A 20389-nucleotide genomic window follows, 5' to 3' on the forward strand; every position below is an offset into this window, starting at 1 on the left:
CTTTTGGGACCTGTGTGAAAATCTGATTTTGTTTTGGGTCATATTTATGCTGTAATCTAGAAATTTCTGAAGGGATCACAAACCTTTGAGGGACACTGAGTCTTTTGGAAATTCTACCTCAGGATGTTATCCTTTCTTTGAAGAAGCTTTTATACGGTGCAGAACAAAGTCTGACCAATCGCAATGATTCTGCTAAAGTTTTTTTTTGTGATTTTTGCAGCTGAAAATGCTTGATTTTGCTTTTTTAATGATGCAACTTGCCGAGAATTTTGTAATTTTCGGGGAAAAAACGAATTGAACTAGTGAACTTGCAAGCACAGGATTCTTCTTTTAAACTGCTAGCTAAAAAAACCCATGTAATTCTATGATAGCTGTACTCAGGTTTGACACATGAATGGAAGAGAGCTTTGGCTGAATGTGTGTGGTGATGACGTCATACAATGCATCTTGGGCCAAATGTGAAGTAATTTTGAAAAAATAAATAAATTTCCCGCTCCACTAAATATCCACAAAATTAGCTAGCCATTTTGAAGTACTGTACATTTGGCTGTGGAGGAAACGTGTATGAATAATGAGAGGGTTTGTGTCAATTCCTTCACAGTATTGACAAACCCTCTCATTATTCATACACGTTTCCTCCAAATGCCTAGCTCATTTTGTCTGCCATTTACACTTAGTTTCTTCATGCAAACCCCTAAAACTGATCTACTAATTTACTTAGTAGACTTACTCATCGATGATATCAGCGATGAACTGGCTGGCAACCTGAGCCTGTTCTCCTGGAGGACCGGGCCGAAATCTGGACGAGCACAGGGGAGGCAGATCCACATTTGGAACTGTAGCCCAAACAAAATATTTAAACATTATTCAGAAAGACGACAACAACAAAAAATATCTTTAATAATGATGCACCCATCTTACCAATAAACCCCTTTTCAGGAGCATCAGCAGTGGGCACAGCAAGTTCCTGTGTGGAAAATATGTGGGGTCAGGAAAAGGTTTCAACTTTTAATCTGATTTCAAGTGCAGAATTCTACTTACTGCTTTTATACCACAGATGACAGTGGTGTTTCCAATCTTCACCAATGCTGAGCCATCTGCTGTTTTTATTGATCCTGAGAGAGAAAGAGACAAGAGGCACACTCCTTACAAATCTGAAAAGGTATTAGCATGTCATTGGCAGACATGGGTGGATGTTAAGGAGCTAACCGACTACAAAATAAACTGTAACCTAATAATCTGTCAGGACACATTATTGTGAGCGTCTTCCAGAAAACGCTGCCTTCTCACAGCAGTAATAGACAGGTACAATTCTGCCTTATTAACTACAACTCGATTCTATAAAAGACAGACAGAAATGCACCATTTAAGCACAACAGCTTAAATCCTATATTTTCAAGTAACTCTTTCTATTTTAGCACATATCCTGTTTATTTTGTTTTAGAAATATCAATACATTGTTATATACTGTGTATATCTATCTCTCTCTCTCTCTCTCTCTCTCTCTCTCTCTCTCTCTCATATATATATATATGCAAAACTTACTTCATCACATACAAGCCCAAATTATAACCACTGAGCAATGGAAACATTGTATAAATTCTGAAACTGCAGCCACACAGAGGTGAGATCTTCACTGACACAATGAGGTACAAAAAAACGACAATCCAATTCCTCAAACACTGCAGTTGATGAGTGAGACAAAAATGTGTTGTACTCTATACACCACATGATTACTGCTCACCAACGTTTAGCGTTGTAGGTCTAAACTCTCCCAGCTCTCTCCCGTCTGGCCGGCATTTTTCTTTCTGTGAATTAAGAAAAAAGTGTTCTTTATGTAGCAGAAAATTAGAGCCTACAATGGAACAATTAGCCACTTTCTGCTTTATGATCCAAATGTACAAAACATGCACTGATAGGCCTGAGCTCATCAGAGGGACTAACCAAAAAGCTTCTGTGGTATTCCTGTGGCTCCGCTGTCCTGAAAAACAAAGCCTTCAGTGTTTGCCCATTATTTTTAAAGAAATAATCCAACATAAATGACCTGTATATTAATATTTAGAAATAATATGTAATTTTCAGTTATGCAAAAGATTTACTTCTGGAACCCCTCAACTTGGAGCTCCTACTCAAGAACTCTATGTTTACTCAACTCTGATGTGACAGTAAATCAACATCACAGCATCAGCAGTTAAAGTAGCACTTTCAATGGATCATGCAGTATAGAAGTATTTGTTAGAGAAATCTATAACAAGTGCATGTTTTAAGGAGGCAAATACATCACTCATGACAGTTGCATTTTATGGCCAAATTTCATGGACACCTGACCATCACACCCATGTGTGTTCTGACCTTTCCTTTCCCCTTCCAGAGTTCACCCCTTTGCAGTTATAACTGACCTCTGCACACTGTGAAAGCCTTTCCTGGATTTTGGCATTTGGCTCTGGGGATGTGCTTCAGCCACAAGAGAGCAGTGGAGAGATCTGAGGCACAGTCATTGTTCCATTTCATTCTGCAGATGTTCAGTGGGGTTGAGGTCCCTGTGCAGACCACTCTAGATCAGCCACTCTAACCTTTCATGGACCTCCCTTAGTGTACAGGGGCATCGTCATGGTGGAACAAGTTTAGATCGCTTAGTTCAAGCAAAGGGAACAGCATACAAAGACCTTTGAGAAAACTGCTTCCAACAGTTTGGTAAAGAACTGCATATGCACGTGACGGTCAGGTGTACACACGTTTTTTATTCTTTTTGATAAATAACAAACCGTAAAGCATCCACATTTGTTCCACGTTATATCTCAAGCAGAACTTTAAAATGACTTAATTCTAACCACTTAATTAACCACATCATTTGCGGTTCATTACCACTAGCGATGTAAGTCAAATACAGCATTACTTCTCTATATAAAGCGTGATGCAGTTTCCAGCTCTTTCTGGAACATTCATGTGCAGTGTGGCAGTGTGCAGCCATCTCTCCTATTTCTACAGTGAATTTCTCATCGCAATTCATTTATTAAGGCAAATCCTGGCTGTTGTGCTTCAATCGACTTGCATCAGAAAGGGGAAAGATCTAAAGCAAACACTTGTATATACAGTAGCACAAATTTCAGGTTTAGTAGCACAATTTCAGTGTTTCTCTCTTTGTACCCATCCCGAGGCATCCAGACATTGTACCAGCTCCCAACGTCCTCTATGGGACGAAGCCTTTGGACGTCCACTGAGCCGAGGCCGACTCTAAGAATCCTGAAACATCTCCAGTTGGACTCTGTGATACTAAGGAGATCCGAAGTCCATGATCCTTACACCAATACAACATTTAAATGACTGTATATTACAATCACACCCCCAGTGTCACCCATATGAGGATGGGTTCCCCCTTGAGTCCGGTTCCTCTCAAGGTTTCTTCCTTTACCAATTTAAGGGAGTTTTTCCTTGCCACTGCTGCCTGAGTCACCTCAGACTTGCTCATAGGGGAATAAATACATACACATTGTGAACTATATACATCTAATAATAACCTAGAATTTTTATTCTGTAAATTATTATTTCTTTTATCATTCGTTAATTCCTTCATCATTAATTATGTCTACCTTCTGCTCTATGTTTATGTTCTGTAAAGCTGCTTTGAGACAATGTCTATTGTAAAAAGCGCTATACAAATAAACTTGAATTGAATTTCAACCCATTTTGATGTGACATCACTTGTTTAACTTGGAGCTGTGTGGAGCATCTTGAACAGAACATCTGAGACTAGGGCGTTTTCTTTGGCTTCTCATAGCCTGTGTTTATGAATTATGACTTACAATCTCCAGTTAAACGCATATTTATCCATTTACATCTTTTTTAAAAAGTGTATTTCCCTCCAACTACAGCCCACTGTACCTGTGGCATAAAAGACCCAGTGACGTCACTGCAACACAGCAATAACACACTGCATCCAATTAGCACCAGAATCACTGAACTCCTCACTAATACAAACCGATCCAATGATGTAATAGTAGAGGACGCGTGTGTACATCCACAGTGCGTCACACTTGTGGGGTGTCCGGGGTGGCACTGAACACCCCTGACATCTGATTGGCAACCCCAGGTCCCACCCCAAATTTTATTTGATGGTATTGGAAATTTCATGCTGATTGACATCTCATTTCACCCATCAAAAGAAGTCTTCTATTAACGCTTGGTCGCGGCGCCGCTCAACATTTCAAATCCATCAATCAATGACAAGAAAGAGTTGAGAGGTAGAGAAGAATACTGTAACATCAGATTTCGGTAAGTATAGAGATTAAACATCAAGAATTAGTTTTCCAGAAAATTATTTCGAAAGTTACGTCGCTACATAAATTGACGTAGGACGCTATTAATAGATTAATCAGACAAGAGAGATCGGTTCGTTCCCCATTTTAGCCATAATATACATTATGTTGACATTTGTGCTAGTTATAAAGTTGCCTTGGCCACCCCATGTATAAAACTCTAGTTCCGCCACTGGCCTCGTCTAGCTGGATGGCTGGTATAGCCAAAATACATTGCTACAATCCAACATAACCTTATGTCCAAAAACTCATAACATTAGGCGATCATATGAGACAAAGAAGACACTTGCGTTCGCTATTTACTAGCGTGGAGATCGTATGTACGCTGCATCCATGCCATTGCACTGCACTTACTTGAAACCAGCCGCCATGACGCCAAGAAACCCCACGTGGTTACGGTAAGTGACGTCACCAAACGCGACGAAAAAGGACAACGCTCCTTGAACTCGTGCGTGAATGAATGTGTATCGTGATCAAATATTGCCAGTTATAGCATCAATTAACTCTGATGACTAACGAATCAAAATCGTATCGCATATTTAGATTTATTTCTATCGAGCTACTAAGTTGAAAATAATTAATTTCCATAACAAAAACAACGACATGTTAATACTTACATATGTAAAAAATAAAAAATTCTGGAATGTAACATATATATATATATATATAATGTAAAATTATACATTTTTTAATTTGTTGCATATGTAAATATGCACATGTTTTTTTTTATTGAAAATAGATATATTTATTGAAATTTACGGCATTTATCAGACCCCCTTATCCAGAGTGACTTGCAACTGAGGGTTAAGGGCCTTGCTCAGGAGCCCAGCAGTGGCAGCTTGGTGGACCTGGGATTCGAACCCATGACCTTCCGATCAGTAGCACAACATCTACACCCTAACATTATATATACCCTTCCAATATGGCGGACGCCTTGACATACCTCAGACGCTTGCATGATGAATGACCTCTTAACGCCAGTAGTTCCTCCGACCAGCAGGTGGCGCAGCGTCACCTCGGCTCTATATCACCCTCCTGTTTTACTGTGATGATGTGGTTTAAGATGCCGAGTTCACTTCCGCATAGGTGTTTTAGCCTGAGTGGAAACAAAACATCACCATGGGGTGTTTAACTGCTCCTCCTCTTTAACTCACTGGTGTGTGCTCAATAGACTTAAACCTGAATTTCGTGTTTTGTTTTTTTAAATGCATGACAATTATTAGGAAGTGCTTCCTGCCCACTGACATTCCCTCTCTCTGCTCCTCACTCTGGAATGGAGAATGGAGTTGTGTGAATTAATCCACTGTTTATTGGCCCTGGCTGCCTTCGTCCTGCTCTTGGTAAGTTTCACATCACAATTTCCTGCTGGTTATTTCTTTAACTAACATTAAGGTAACAGTTAGCTCACTAGCCTGGGTTGCTAGTGTTATGTTACTGCAGTTGCTTTGAGCCACAGCTCATTTTTTCTCCCAAGACTTTTACTATAATTCATTAGAGTGAGTGATGCTGAACATTGTGTGTCTGATAGAGGAGGTAAACATGAGTACAGACGATTTGGAAACTGTACATGGTGAATATCCAGATATTACACCCGGGGATAGCTGATCTGAGGCTCTTCTTAAGGACTAAAGACTTTACACAAAAACAAGTTTTCCTTTAGCACCTTTTAAAGGTACTTTAGCTTTTTTTGTTTTGTTTTGGTTGAACCATTAACAGCTGTATGCAGAAATCTGTAACAGAAGGTTTGTCTTTCAGAAAAAGTTCATTGTAGTGTTCCCCAGTTGTAGTCTTGTTGGACCCGAGTCCAGCCTGCTTTAACACACCTGCTAAAGCTGATGTTTACCTGTGAGTTGGTTAATCCACACACTCTGGATGCTGGACTTCCAGAAATGTAATTAGGGAGTTCTGTGTTAGGATGCTGTAGAACAGTGCTATCTGACATGTCTGGTCTACTCTGTAGCTTGTTGTAATTGCCCATGTCACTGCTGGGATGATGGATCTGAGGTGTGATGAGAAGGAGAAGTACTTCCAAACTGCAGCAGGCCTGAAGGAGCCATTCCCCAGTCTGTCTGATCCTCCTTCACTGGCGCTCTCTGTGGTGGTTCCCTCCTACAACGAGGAATCCAGATGTAAGCGTCATTTTTGCAGCATCACGTTAATAATACTGGAACACAAATAAAACAGCCTCAGCTTGCTTCATTCTTTTACATGTTGTATATTTTTTTGCCCATATAACATGCTGTGCGATTGCAGGATGTTGATTGCAGAAAATCCTACATGTCACAGGACAGATCAAAAACACTGATTTGACTTTTTTATTGCGCGGTATTAATATCCTTCATATTTGGCACGATAATCCGTTCCATTATTCAATTGATTGGTAAAGGACCATTTAATGACTGGCACCTTTTCTAAAGTTGAGGTAATACATTGTTGTAATGATGTTCATTATCCTTCCTTATTTTCCCCAGTGCCTGTTATGATGGAAGAAGCTATGGAGTACCTCGAGAATAGAAGGGTGTGTTTACTTTTGCACGTACATTTGTGTTTTATGTATTTGGCCGTAGTTGTACATTGATATTAATGAGTACATTGCATCTAAATTTGTGATTTATCATTATTTTCCATCTCAGGATATAATGCACATGCTCAAGAAATATCAAATAAATAATCCTGTACATGCAACAACTTCTAGATTCTTTGGAATACATTTGCAATTTAATTGCACTGTTTCTGTTATTTAGACCAGAAAAGATGAATGGAATGATTATAACTGCGGTGTGTGGTTATCACCAACAGGTGGCAATGCAGATAAAGTAAACGGATAAAAGTGGTGCAGTGTGTTTAAAGTTTAGATTATCAAGCTTATCCAGACTTGTTGAGACTAATGTTTATCTTGTGTGCAGAATCTAGTGTACTGAAGCAGGAAAACACTAAACAGTGGACAGTTTTTGTTAACATTTTTGTAAATTATGGTGTTTGAAATCTAATTTATACAGAAGACAAATCTTTCATTTTCCTACGAGGTCATTATAGTGGATGATGGCAGCAAAGACAAAACCACAGAGGTATGTTAATATTTTTCTTCTTTTTTTTTTTTGACCAAGTACATCTAATCACTGTCAGGTATGCTAGATTATAGTTAGCCTCATTGAGCACCTGTCATAAAGTTGCCTGTTTTAGTTCCACTCATTAACAGAGGACCATTATGCACATGTATGGTGGATTGTATGCACACACATGCTGCATACAAAGCAACAAACACACACTAACACAGAAGTGGCATGGTAGTAGCACTAATGGATCACTAGATGTATTCTGTTTCTGACGCAGTAGAACTCCTGTTTATTTTAAATGTACCTCATATTTTCAACAAAAATTGATTTAATTAATTTTATATATGAGCGGTTCAAAAGGTCCTTTACCAGGGCCATAGCACCAAATGTTGGCCCCCATTCACAGAATAATGGGGTGGGTCCCTCACCACATGTCCCAATCCACCATCTTCCCATTGCACTATGCCAATGAACTTAAGTGTCTGAAGTCTGTATTTTAAATTTATATGTTTTTGAAAAGCTACTGCTTCCTTTGCGCAGAGGAAAAACTCAGGCATTTGATTAGTATTGTGTAGATTTTGACTTGAATACCTCTGGTTGGCTCTCAACAAACCTCTCAGTAAATGGCTACAGTAATCAGTGCTCCAAACATGCTGTACACAAACCTTTAATGCTCTTGAGAGTGCAAAAGAACTCCATACTAATTACTCGGTACTGTTACTTTTGACAATGCTACTATCCTGAGGTAAAGGGGATCAGAACACTTGTGCGTCTCTCCTGTAAGTTGCATAACAAAGGCTCACCTTTCTGAAAAAAGTCAGAGGTTGTCTGATCTGCTGCAGCTTTCATTCCCTCCTCTCTCTCACATTTGATTTGATGACCTGATTTAGGCTTCATGTCTTCTACAAGCTGAATTTGAACAGCAGAGCCAGACTTTCAGAGCAAGGCAGAAGCACATTCACTTTTGCTATTTTTATTTATTTATTTTTATTCCTGCCAATCACCTGATATTATTACTGTGATTTTTTTCATGAAAATATTATCAATCTATAATTTTAGTCCACCTCTTATTATAGATCAATTATTTTTAATTATTTTCAATATATTTCAAGTAAGAGAATATAATTATCTCTTTTTCTGTGCACAGTTTGGGTTAGTCTTCCTTTATCCCTTCATTTCAGGTTAATTTCTGAACACAACACTCTGTTAGTTGTATGTTTTAGATATTTTTTTGTGGACCTGATTAAAGATCAAATTAGCATCAAACTGCACACTTGTTCACACCATAGAATTTATTCCTGAGGTAAGAACACAATTTATAAGGTCTTGTTTATTGTGCTTTGTACTGTACGCTCTGTTTCCAGGTTGGCTTAGGATACACAAAGAAATATGGTGACGATAAAGTGAGGGTACTGACACTAGTGAAGAACCGGGGGAAAGGGGGTGCTGTACGCATGGTAAGTCTTTATTCCATGTAACAATGGACTTGCACAATAACAGCCCTTGTATTGCTGCTCTAAAAGTTTTAGATGGCAAACTAAAGTAAATCAGGTGCACTCTTATATGTATGTGAATGAGTGAACTCACAGTGAACACAAGGTGAATGTACTGGTTCTGCAAAGCTATCGCATGTTTAAATCTGCAGTTTTGATTGTGTCGTGAGTAATGTGTTGCTCTCCTCAGGGGACTCTTCGCACTCGTGGACGTCTCATCCTGATGGCTGATGCAGACGGAGCCACAAAGTTTGCTGACTTTGCGAAGGTGGAGGCTGGATTACAGAAGCTCAGTCCAAAACTGGTGAGCATCATTTTTAAAGATTAAAATAGGCGGTAATGTAGTGATTCTCTTTCTTCTCTGAGGAGAAGAAGATTCTAGATGTAGCTAGAATTCCAGTCTGCATTGCAGTTTGAATGACTAAGAAAAGCCAAATGTAAAAGTCAAATAAGAAATCATCTTTTCTTATAAGAAGCTTATCTTTGTTACACATCTCAGGAGAACATGGCTATTTCCTGCGGGTCTAGGGCTCACCTGGAAAAAGAAGCAGTGGCTCAGGTATTTAAAACCGCTGGAGCAGAATTCATTCTTTAATTTTTTATATTTATTTAATGATTGATGATTGTATAAGATGAATTCCAGTATATTGACATATTATTGCTTGCTGTTCTTGTGACAGCGCTCTCTGTTCCGGACGTTCCTGATGTATGGCTTCCACTTCTTGGTGTGGTTCTTCTGCGTTAAAGGGATCAAGGACACACAGTGTGGTTTTAAGCTCTTCACTCGTGAGGCAGCACTGAGGACATTCAGCAGTCTGCATGTGGAACGCTGGTAAAACACACGTGTTGTTATTGTAATATGAGGATATAATATAAAAAGTTCAGGAGCACATGTTCGACACATGGTTTTAGTCAGTTTACAAAAGAATTGTAACCCCCAGTTCTGTGCACACTGCGCTTTAATTTTATAACATTTATCTTGAGCATTCTCTGTTCTGTGAATGCATTGCTTTAGACATCATCCTTTATAAAATTCCTTTTTTTTTTTTTTTAACCATTTTACCAAATATATTTAATCTATATTTTTTATATTTTAAGGCATTCAAGTATGAAGTGTTGACAGACTATTGTTATAGTAGATATTATTATTATTATTATTAGTAGTAGTAGTAGTAGTAGTAGTAGTAGTAGTAGTAGTGTTTTTCTTAAAACTGTAGACCAAACCTTAAGGCCTACACTAGACACCTTGGGGTAATTCCCCACAAATCTTAACAGCACTGAGTCTGACTCTGTTGAACCACATGGTGGCACTGCAGCCAGTTCTAAATTGTATGTTTAAGATGCTGTTACAACACAAAAGATTATCAAAATTGGAAGGTGCCATTGTCTTGTTCAATTTAAATGCTTACCTTTTTAATTTTTTTTTAAATTTCTTAAAGCGATTGAACCCTATAATTGTTGCTTGCAGCTATATTTATTTTTATACCCGCTACTAAACCATGCTTGTTGCTCTGGGTTTGATTTTGGTGGAAACACAAGCCAGAAATGTACTTGTTCTTGGATAGATTTTTAAATGCCTATAACTTAAAAAGTAATATATAAAGACATTGATTGCTGTGTTTAAACATTTAGAAACAAAATCAATTCCAACTGAAATCATAAAGACTGTCCTGTTCTAATTGTATGACTCTGATTTCAACACCTTTGGTTTGACTTTACATTATTACACCTGTATACTGCACTGGACAATAATTCCACTGTAGTGTAAGGACACATGTATGTTCTTTTTTTAAAGTTTGGTTCTTATTACAGTCTCTTCCTTCTTATAGTGTTTGTCAGAGAGTTCTATGACTGTCGCCCCTGATGTACTCATTAAAGACTTATTTTTACATCCAGATTTCTAAAAGCTGTTTAGTAAAGTCTGTTGTAAAAATGGCTATTCTACTAACATTGATGTGAATAGACTTTATCTTCACTAACTTAAAAAAAATGTGCATGTTTCTGATCTGTTAGCAAGTTTCTACTGCCTCAACTGAAAATTTAAACCTGAGATCGTATGTGTGTGTGTGTGTGTGTGTGTGTGTGTGTGTGTGTGTGTGTGTGTATATATATATATATATATATATATATATATATATATATATATATATAATATAGTTTTTGCATTTGTTTTCCTACTTATTCTGGTCTTTCATTACAACAGGGCATTTGATGTGGAGCTTCTGTATATCGCTCAGTGCTTTCAGATTCCTATAGCCGAAGTGGCAGTCAACTGGACGGAGATAGAAGGTTAGAGATGGAACAGCCACTTCTATCCGAGACTGATTCATTATCTATTATTTATATTCATTTCCTATGATCAAAGTTTTGTGTCCGATTTTAATGACACAGGTTATGTTTACCTTTTTTATTTTCTAGTGGTATATAATAAACATGTTTATTATTGAAAAGATACAATTGGTATTGTCCTTAAAGTGTATTTTGTTCATTGGGCCTTTCCAGGGTCTAAGCTAGTGCCATTCTGGAGCTGGCTACAGATGGGAAAAGACCTCATCTTCATCAGATTGCGTTACATCACTGGTGCCTGGAGGTTGGAGTATCCACGGAAATCCCAGTAGTCCTAGCTGCTGTTGGTGTGAGGATTTACAAGAACATGCTCCAGTGTGTGCCATGTGTGTAACACCCACAAACAATTGCTACTAGTGAGGATGACAAACTGGTGCAGTTTGTAGTACATGAATGAGTTTACTACAAACTGTGAAGTAGCTGCAATCACATTTTATAATGTTATGGTATTGGCCAGGTGAACTGTTATGTTGTTTTCTGAATAATGTGGTGGTTTTCATTTGTAAAGAACTTGCTGAACATGCACAGCCAAATAAACAACTTTTCAACCTTTGTGGCATGAATAATTAATTCATGGTTTAGACAACGTGGAAATATTTGATCAACCCTTTCATGGGCTGCTTTGCTTTCCTAAGGCTCTATAACAGGGGTGTCAAACTCATTTTGGTCTGGGGGCAACATATAGCCTAATCTGATCTCAAGAGGGCCAAACCAGTAAACTCATAGCAAAATTACATAGAACTAACAATAAGTCCCCCTTTTTCTTTGTGTTAGTGCAAAGAAGAAGTAAATTATAAAAATCTTTATATTAAATGAATTGTCCTTTTACAAAAATATATTATAAGCAACCTAAGTATGTGCAATTTCAACAACACTTTAACCCAGTTTAACATTTATTTAAGTGCATTATGCATAAAAACTGAACACAGTTATTGTACAATGGCACAAAACATTTAGTCACAGGTTTGTGGAACTTAAAATCACTGTCCTGCATTTTAACATAAATCAAACCTCAAAATATAGAAACTGTTTAAAATCCAAATTCCAATTTCCGGGAAGAAATTCTGAATACATGAATTGAATACAAACACTTAAAATCATAAGTTGCAGCTGTTTTAAAAAGAAAATCTTTGTGAATATTGTTAATTTATACATAAGTATGTATGTTTTTTAAAGTAAACAAATTTATTTTATCAACTTGCCCCTGAAACTTGGCATCTTTTAGCCTGCACAAGTGCATCAATATCAGGTCCTGAGTAGCAGCCAATATTAGAATCTCATGTAAAGGTAGGGTCTCTGATATTTGGGAAATGCTTCAGAAAACTGCGTTGGGGCATCAAACAAACCAAAAATCAAAACAAACGTGTAGCCAATGAGCAGAAAGGGGCGTGTCTTGTCAATATGGGCGGAGAGAGTGTTCAGTGCGCATGTGTGACATTAGCAGAAAGCGGTTTTAACATTGACATGGAGGATAAAAACAAAGAAAGAAAGCGAAGAAAGGCTTACGATAAGGCAAGAAGTAGGACCGTGTTAATATTGGATCAGCTTTCCAGCGCTGGAGAGAACTGAAGGAGCGGGAAGTTGGCCACATATTCACAGATTGGAGTTTCCCGATTCAATAACTCTTGAGCTAAACGCTGTTAGTACACAAATAACACCTCTTCTCTATCGTAGTAATGTAGAGAGGCAGCTACAACCGCGTTTTGCTAGTAACAGCATTTAGCTCAGGAGTTATTGACTAAAGTGCCACTGAGACCCTGAAGCTCAATACTACCATCTGCTGGCAGTTCCGCCGAAAATGAAAATGATTTTTTTTTTTTCATATTGCAGATTTATCCCCGGGCCGGACTGAACTCCCTGGCGGGCCGGTTCTGTTTGACACCCCTGCTCTATAAGATGTTTTACACAGGCATTGCAGAGTAATGAGAGGATTACAAATCAATCAAATATTTTCGTTGAATTCTTTGCTGGGTTATTTATGGGTTCTACATGACTGATCTTTTATTATAGGGTCCTACAGGGTATTTTTTTTCTATTTTTCTATCTATTTCCAATATGCTCGATTTTCGTACTTTAAAGCTCTATGCATGTTCTCAGCCGCTATATCATGTTATTGCGGACATATTTGCTCGGTATTTTCTTATCGGTTTCTGATTTTTAAGTGTTTTCAACATCGTAGAAACCTTTAGGACGCTAGATTGACTTGTTTAGTGTATGCGCACATCAAAAACGCTGCCAGGTCTTTATTTTTGTTTTGTTACTTTCAATTTCTCTGAGAAACTCGGACCATTATTAAATTATTCTGGATGCATTAATAATAACAACAAAACACGAAGGTCCAAAACCCAAATGTGTTCTGTCCGTTTTTCTGTCGGCCGACTTTAATCATTTCGTTTCACTTTCCCGATCGCTCGTGCGCTTGTTTGCTTGAGGGTCCAGTATTATCTTTCACCGAGTCTCCGTCCTGTGTGTGGTGTAAAGTAGCGCGGCTGAGCACACACTGGGCTTGAGTATGGGCGCTGTCATTATTGGGAGTATTGTTTCGTTCCCCTGCAGTTGCTGTAAACTGTGAAAATGTCAAACTTGTAGACTCTCTGTCGCCGTCCAGGGCTTGCGTCATTAACTAGAACAGACTGCGCGCAGATGCCAAATCGAAGTGTATCCATCCGCAGCAGGAATAGAGCCATCGATAAAACCTTTTGGCACGCAGCCAAAACGTGGGTCCAAACTGAACGACGTCAGTATAATACCTTCTCGAGATCTTTGCATTGGTTTACTTAAAAAAAAAGTAATAAGTGCATAAACTCTTCTTGAGCTTCATTACAGTCAGGTGATGTCACCTAACTGACATGTGCAGCTTATATAGAGCTCCATGTCCAACCTCAGTGCTCTCCACATGTGTCGCAGTCTGTCGTAATGATTTAACCGTGCAAATAAAACACGCTTTGTTTATTTCAGTCAGCTCCACATTTAATGCGTTTGATTGGCTTTACTAAGTTTTGTTGGTTAATTTCAGTTCAGTGTGCACTGTGTACCGCAAGCGCTGTGTAAAGTTCCGGCGGCGCGGATGAATCCGGCACGCAGGCAGTGCGGCTCCAGCCTGGCTGACGCCGGGATGTGCAGCCGGAGCCGCGGCTCCATCCAGACACACGCGCTACACCTCCAGACACACACACACACACACACACACACACACACACACACACACACACACACACACACACACACACACACACACACACACACACACACACACACAAGGCGGCCATAGCAGGAATAGGCTCCAGTGCACGGAAGTTCTGCACCGAACTAAAACAGGTAAGAATTTACCTACATATAGTCTGTGCTTTTAGTATTATTGTTATTTAAGGTGAATAATAAGTCTGTTTCGGGGGAAAGGAGAAAAAAAACAACAATATTGGCTTTGTGGAATAGTGATGACAAGTGCGTCCATATGGTATATAACTACACTGTCTACATATATATAAGGCTTATATTTCTCTATATGAACTTTAGGTGACGGTGTAAAATACACATTTAACTTTATTTACTAGTCTCTTAATTTTCCTCATACATGAAGTTACCTTTAAGCTTGTTATTTAAATGAGTGTAAAACCCTTGTGTGTGTGTGTGTGTGTGTGTGTGTGTGTGTGTGTGTGTGTGTGTGTGTGTGTGTGTGAGAGATGTGCAGTTAATGATAGTGATGATGGGAGAGGTGAGTCAGGTGATGAAGAGTATCTGAGCTCTCAGACTCACAGACGCCACTTTCACAACCAGACACTGGCTCACAGAGCAGAGAGCCAACAATGCACTCACTACATTTTACTAGGTGTTTACTTTGCCTTCGCTTTGCCCATTTACTTTATTTCTTTTTGCATTTCTGGCTTACGTTTCGTTTATTTAGTCAAAAGTGGTTAGATGCTGTATAACATCATTCATCAGGAGACTTCAGGAGTTCTTCACCTTTACTTTCACATTTTCAACTTTTCAACTTTACATTTCTGAGGGTCAGATCAGTTTTTTTTTATTGATGATTAATGATGAAGTTGACAGCAGCGGTAATAGCTGAGCAATGCTCTTGAGATCCCAGTGTTGTTCCAGAGAGAGAGCGTGCTACTGAAAGTCTAATGAGGAGGGGAGTATAATTTTGCCCTCTTGTGCAATTTTTAATGGTTATTTTCTGGTCGAACTGTGCCTAAAGCATTTCCATTCTTGACAAGTGATTACATTTTAACCTTGTCCCCTTGAATGAATGTTTTGTTTTTCCAGTCAGTTAAAGGACAAACCCAGACCTTTGGCTTCTCCAAGGATATATCCCTTTCACAGGGGATTCACCCTCAACATCTCCTGGATTTTGGATGAGAGAAAACAAACTGAACATTTCCATCAGTGGCACCAACTACAGCCCCTCCTTCTCTAATTCCCTCAAAAGCTTCCCTCACCTCGTGGCAATGCACTCCACTACATCTATCACATCACTGTTTTCCTTTACAAGTCCAGCTGTGAAGCGATTGCTGGGCTGGAAACAAGGTGATGAGGAGGAGAAATGGGCAGAGAAGGCTGTGGACTCACTAGTGAAGAAGCTGAAAAAAAAGAAAGGTGCAATGGAGGAGCTGGAGAAGGCACTGAGTTGTCCAGGTCAGCCGAGCAAGTGTGTGACCATCCCGCGCTCCCTGGATGGACGGCTGCAGGTCTCGCATCGGAAAGGCCTGCCACATGTCATCTACTGCCGTGTGTGGCGCTGGCCTGATCTACAGTCACACCATGAGCTTAAAGCACTGGACTGTTGTGAGTTTCCATTCGGCTCCAAACAAAAAGACATCTGTGTCAACCCCTACCATTACCGCCGTGTGGAGACCCCAGGTATCTGTGTTCATGTATCATATCTGTGCTCTTTGTTCATGATGGGATGTAACAAAGCACATTGTGGACAGGTTTTCAATTGTGCTGAATTGCAAAAAATCCTCTAAATTTGTTCCAAAGTGTGTGGAGCTTTGATGCATTCACAAGCTACATTGCAAAAATATCACAAAGGTGTTAAACCGGAACAGCACTAAATCTCTGTGCCAGTTCTCCTCATCTGAAACAAATCTCAGACTTCACTACTGCTCTAGTGACTGAATGTACACAACATTCCAAAATCTAGAGGAAAGGCTTACCATAGGAGTGGTGCCAACATCATATGGGCTTATATCCATATTTTTGAAATACTGTAGGGTGTTAATAACACACATACAGATGTGAAAACCAGGTGTTTACATACTTTTGTGTGTGTGTGTGTATGTATACAAACATAAGTAAGGACATAACACGACTGAATGTGGTTTCATAGAAAAATATAGAAGAGGGATATAATCATGTTGTCATCCCGAAGTTAAGAATTTTTAATAACAGCCTGTAAACAAATTTTAATTTCTTATATACCGCAGCCTACATGTTCTTTTTTTCTCCTAAAAATTTATGGCATCAAATTCCTGCCTTCTTTTCAGTCTCAGAAGTCTTAAGGTTACCACTTTATCTCTGACTGTTTCAAACAATGACAACAATTAGTTTTTAAGTCTATTTATTTTACCCATAAAATTCCCTTGATAATTTGTTACAGTAGAAACTATAACATATTAGAACAAGTGCATTTACCTTACAAACCTTAGCTTGGAGCCAACCAAATGTCACAATGTTGTTGTTGTTTTAATTTTAAGGTGTAGCTTTTTATATATAAAATTATAAGAGTGTGATGAGTATTTTTCTTCATTTGTCTATTCATTTCTTTCTTTCTGCAGTATTGCCCCCTGTCCTGGTTCCTCGTCACAGTGAGTTCAACCCTCAGCACAGTCTGTTGGCCAAATTCCGCCATGCCTCTCTCCACAATGAGCCACTCATGCCCCAGAATGCCACTTTCCCAGACTCATTTCCTCCGCTGCCTTGTAGCTCATTCTCTTCATCTCCATCCAGTTCTCTCCAGTCCCCAAGTGCACACAGCCACCCAGACTCCCCAAGCAGTACGTCTGACCCTGCAAGCCCCTACCACATTACAGGTCTGTTTATTATTTAAAATATATTAATAATCATCAAACATTTAGAAATGGGACATAAGCCATAAGTGTGACAGCTATGTAATTTTTTCATGTGGAAAATGTGGATTTGAATTTCATGGCAAAAAAGAATGTAATTTTGTATCTCATTTTTTATTCTGTTGTACATTGGTTGCATTGTTTGTCTTCTTGTGCTAAATTAACGAATAACAAAAATAAAGAATTTTTATCATTTCTTTCATGAAATATCAGAGACCCCACCACCACCCTACAGCATGATGGAAACGAGCCCTCCACAGGATGTGAAACCTGGAGAGTCATCCAACACCAAGACTAAACTTACTCTGTCTGCTCCACACAGAGGTCTTCATGAACTCACACATTATATAAAATGCTGTTGATGTTTTGCTGTTCAGTATAGTAAACTGTGTTGTGTTTGTGTAGACTTGAGACCGGTGTGTTATGAAGAGCCAGAGCACTGGTGTTCTGTGGCTTACTATGAACTGAACAACCGAGTCGGTGAAACCTTCCACGCATCATCACGGAGCATTCTAGTGGATGGCTTCACAGATCCATCTAACAACAAGACGCGGTTCTGCTTAGGGTTGCTATCCAATGTCAATCGCAACTCCACCATTGAACACACCCGCCGGCACATAGGCAAAGGTGGCCTTATCCTTTATCGAACCTTTTTTTTTTTTAAATCGTGACTGTTTTTATGCCTATTAACTCAGTGTTAGGTCAGCACAAGGGTCACGATTAAGGGGTCAGGAAGTGCAGTGTAACAGAACCTGGGCAAGTCACAGAGTTTCCCCTGTGCCAATAACTATGGGTTATTAATTGTAATTTGCTGACAAGATTGCTGATTTGATTAGTCTTGTGCATTGACCAGGTTTATGAGTTAAAAATGTTCTCAGTGCTTGTGTGAGGCATCAGCATAGTAAAGGATTAATGTTTAGGATTATGTTTCTCATTCTGTCTTCTGATCCTAGCACTGGAAGTCCCAAAAACAGAGAAAAAGCAACATAAGCACATGCACACACACACATTCTCACACACACACACACACACACACACACACACACACACACACACACACACACACACACACACACACACACACACTAACTGGATGCCTGCCAATTGTGTGTCCTATCTGCAGCTACATTGTTGAGAGAGACATAAACCAGAGCAAGATGGTTGAAAAACAAGGGGTTTTAAGGTTTCTGCTTGGCATGTGATGAAACAAAATTTCAAAATAACGAGTTGAAAGAGTATATGAATCCCACATCTTTATGGTCTCATTTCATCCTGGTTTCAGTATCAGAAGTTTTTCCACTTTCAAATTTTTCTTGCTGTTAATGTTTTTTCTCTTTAAACTTTGTGGCCATTGCTGAAACCCATAGCATTATAATGCATCTTATACGTTAAACCATTAGGACTTTCCTGATGACATTCATCTATCATTTCTCTCATCTGTACCTTGAGTTATGTAAAATTCTGGTTATTATCTGAAGATACATTAGGCATACATAAAAATGACCATTATCAATTTAATTTATTACATTATGGTTCCATTGTCTAGTGAATCAATCAGATCAAAAAGATCTTTCTCAGTTTTAATCTGGCAAGAAATGTCTTGTTACAGAGTTAAAATAGAAGACTGGATATTGGATGACAGATTTGTCTAATAATTAATACATAATTCTTAACTGAACCTTGTTTAATGTTGGCAGGTGTGCACCTGTATTATGTAGGGGGTGAGGTGTACGCCGAGTGCCTGAGTGACAGCAGCATCTTCGTACAAAGTCGCAACTGCAACTACCAGCATGGCTTCCATGCCACCACCGTGTGTAAAATCCCCAGTGGCTGCAGCCTCAAGATCTTCAACAACCAGTTGTTTGCCCAGCTGCTGTCACAGTCAGTCAACCACGGCTTTGAGGTGGTGTACGAGCTCACTAAGATGTGCACCATCAGAATGAGCTTTGTCAAGGTAATTGGATCTAGTGTACATACATATACAGATTAGAGGTAACATACACTGTTACATACACCTGTTGACTAAGTGATTCCGTAGTTAAGAATATATTTCTTTCATCCAAAATGTGTCTCCAAATGATTGCAGAATTTTGTGAATTTAAACTGTATATTATGCTTATATTATAATATTTCAACATTAATATAATGTTCCTCCATAAGTTAGCACACCTGACCCTCTGTGTATGGTTACAGAACCCTTTGCAGAAAATGAATGCCTGCACTTGTAATATGTAGTGTGCAGTGTGTTACCTTGCTATCAGTCTACATAATATCACAGTTAAAAAAAAGCTTAAAAAAGCTAAAATACTTATGCTATAACCCTGAATGAGCAAATGTAAATATTCTATTTCAATTAATTTCATCCTCATATAAACAATAAATTGTTAGCATATATCTTTATAAATTGCCAGTTTTTAATTTCATATTTAACATTAATTTCATATTTTTTACCCCCTAATTGATAAAGGCATACTGTACACACTATTGTGATTAGTATTGTAACATTGTAGTAACATTATGCCACGGTGTCTTTTCCCCCTTAGGGCTGGGGTGCAGAATACCACCGCCAGGATGTCACAAGCACTCCCTGCTGGATAGAGATCCACCTGCATGGACCTCTGCAATGGCTTGATAAAGTTCTGACCCAAATGGGTTCCCCACACAACCCTATCTCATCTGTGTCCTAACACTGTTAATACACTCTGTAACTCACAGCACAGCCTGAGGATCAGCAGAGGAGAAAGCAGTGTCTAAAATGGCAGTTTTCACTACAGGTTCATGGTACCAGTAGGCTATCACAGACTAAAGAAAGAATGTTTAAAGCATCTTGTGCATCTAATTGTTAAAATAAGTATTACAACTGTGTTTATTTAGTCTTTGATTTTTTTTAATCATGATCACTGTCCAATAATCTGAACAGTTCAGACAGCAACACAGTGATGAAAAACTAAGGAACACAGAAAGGCAAAGCAAAAGTAGTAGCAATGAAGCTTGATGTTTTTTTGTGTTGGCAACATGACTACATTTTGAACCCTATTTCATGCCTGATATTTCTTATTTTTTTGAAATACAGATTTTCCCTCTCAATCTTGTGGTAACTGCCTTGT

General features: G+C 38.8%; 3 protein-coding genes across 8 annotated transcripts in view; 2 read left to right on the forward strand and 1 right to left on the reverse strand.

Moving 5' to 3' along the window:
- Positions 1–4771, reverse strand: part of exosc8 (exosome component 8) — a 9101-nt gene extending 4330 nt beyond the window's left edge. Inside the window, exons 1-6 of one of the 2 annotated variants that reach the window (XM_027138351.2) lie at positions 4671–4771; positions 1945–1981; positions 1745–1808; positions 1042–1115; positions 922–967; positions 731–836 (exon numbers count right to left, since the gene is read on the reverse strand). In XM_027138351.2, the coding sequence (XP_026994152.1) occupies positions 731–836; positions 922–967; positions 1042–1115; positions 1745–1808; positions 1945–1981; positions 4671–4687 (344 nt within the window). In that variant the 5' untranslated portion in view covers positions 4688–4771. Of the gene's footprint in view, positions 1–730; positions 837–921; positions 968–1041; positions 1116–1744; positions 1809–1944; positions 1982–2399; positions 3198–4670 lie in introns of those variants that run through there. The other variant, XM_027138344.2, reaches the window with a different exon arrangement.
- Positions 4002–11764, forward strand: alg5 (ALG5 dolichyl-phosphate beta-glucosyltransferase). 4 transcript variants are annotated; one of them, XM_047804544.1, is made up of 11 exons: positions 4002–4272; positions 5540–5656; positions 6277–6445; positions 6788–6834; positions 7316–7384; positions 8737–8829; positions 9056–9169; positions 9365–9424; positions 9546–9697; positions 11069–11154; positions 11368–11764. In XM_047804544.1, exons 2-11 carry the CDS (start codon positions 5597–5599, stop codon positions 11481–11483), a joined length of 966 nt encoding a protein of 321 aa, XP_047660500.1. In that variant the 5' UTR covers positions 4002–4272; positions 5540–5596; the 3' UTR covers positions 11484–11764. The 4 variants fall into 4 exon arrangements, with proteins under 4 accessions (XP_047660500.1, XP_047660501.1, XP_047660499.1 ...); XM_047804545.1 differs by lacking the exon at positions 4002–4272 and having other exon boundaries at positions 5359–5656; positions 7343–7384; XM_047804543.1 differs by lacking the exon at positions 4002–4272 and having other exon boundaries at positions 5360–5656.
- Positions 11765–14306: 2542 nt separating this feature from the next.
- On the forward strand, positions 14307–20369 carry smad9 (SMAD family member 9). 2 transcript variants are annotated; one of them, XM_047804988.1, is made up of 7 exons: positions 14307–14529; positions 15481–16074; positions 16992–17246; positions 17496–17606; positions 17688–17909; positions 19001–19236; positions 19826–20369. In XM_047804988.1, the coding sequence occupies exons 2-7, from the start codon at positions 15570–15572 to the stop codon at positions 19967–19969; spliced, it is 1473 nt and encodes a 490-aa protein (XP_047660944.1). In that variant the 5' UTR covers positions 14307–14529; positions 15481–15569; the 3' UTR covers positions 19970–20369. The 2 variants fall into 2 exon arrangements, with proteins under 2 accessions (XP_047660944.1, XP_026994790.1); XM_027138989.2 differs by having other exon boundaries at positions 14310–14529; positions 18980–19236.
- The last annotated feature ends 20 nt before the right edge of the window (positions 20370–20389 follow it).

This window comes from Tachysurus fulvidraco, chromosome 20 (assembly GCF_022655615.1).
Source record: "Tachysurus fulvidraco isolate hzauxx_2018 chromosome 20, HZAU_PFXX_2.0, whole genome shotgun sequence".
NCBI lineage: Eukaryota > Metazoa > Chordata > Actinopteri > Siluriformes > Bagridae > Tachysurus > Tachysurus fulvidraco.

What these genes read in the sequence shown, in the direction of transcription:
- alg5 (XM_047804544.1), top strand. Translation starts at nt 5,597, where the DNA reads ATGGAGTTGTGTGAATTAATCCACTGTTTATTGGCCCTGGCTGCCTTC. An exon ending in AGTACCTCGAGAATAGAAGG is followed by an intron (nt 6,835 to 7,315) that starts GTGTGTTTACTT and finishes TAATTTATACAG; the next exon opens with AAGACAAATCTTTCATTTTC. An exon ending in GCAAAGACAAAACCACAGAG is followed by an intron (nt 7,385 to 8,736) that starts GTATGTTAATAT and finishes CTCTGTTTCCAG; the next exon opens with GTTGGCTTAGGATACACAAA.
- smad9 (XM_027138989.2), top strand. Translation starts at nt 15,570, where the DNA reads ATGAGAGAAAACAAACTGAACATTTCCATCAGTGGCACCAACTACAGC. An exon ending in CCGCCGTGTGGAGACCCCAG is followed by an intron (nt 16,075 to 16,991) that starts GTATCTGTGTTC and finishes TTCTTTCTGCAG; the next exon opens with TATTGCCCCCTGTCCTGGTT. An exon ending in TCTGTCTGCTCCACACAGAG is followed by an intron (nt 17,607 to 17,687) that starts GTCTTCATGAAC and finishes GTGTTTGTGTAG; the next exon opens with ACTTGAGACCGGTGTGTTAT.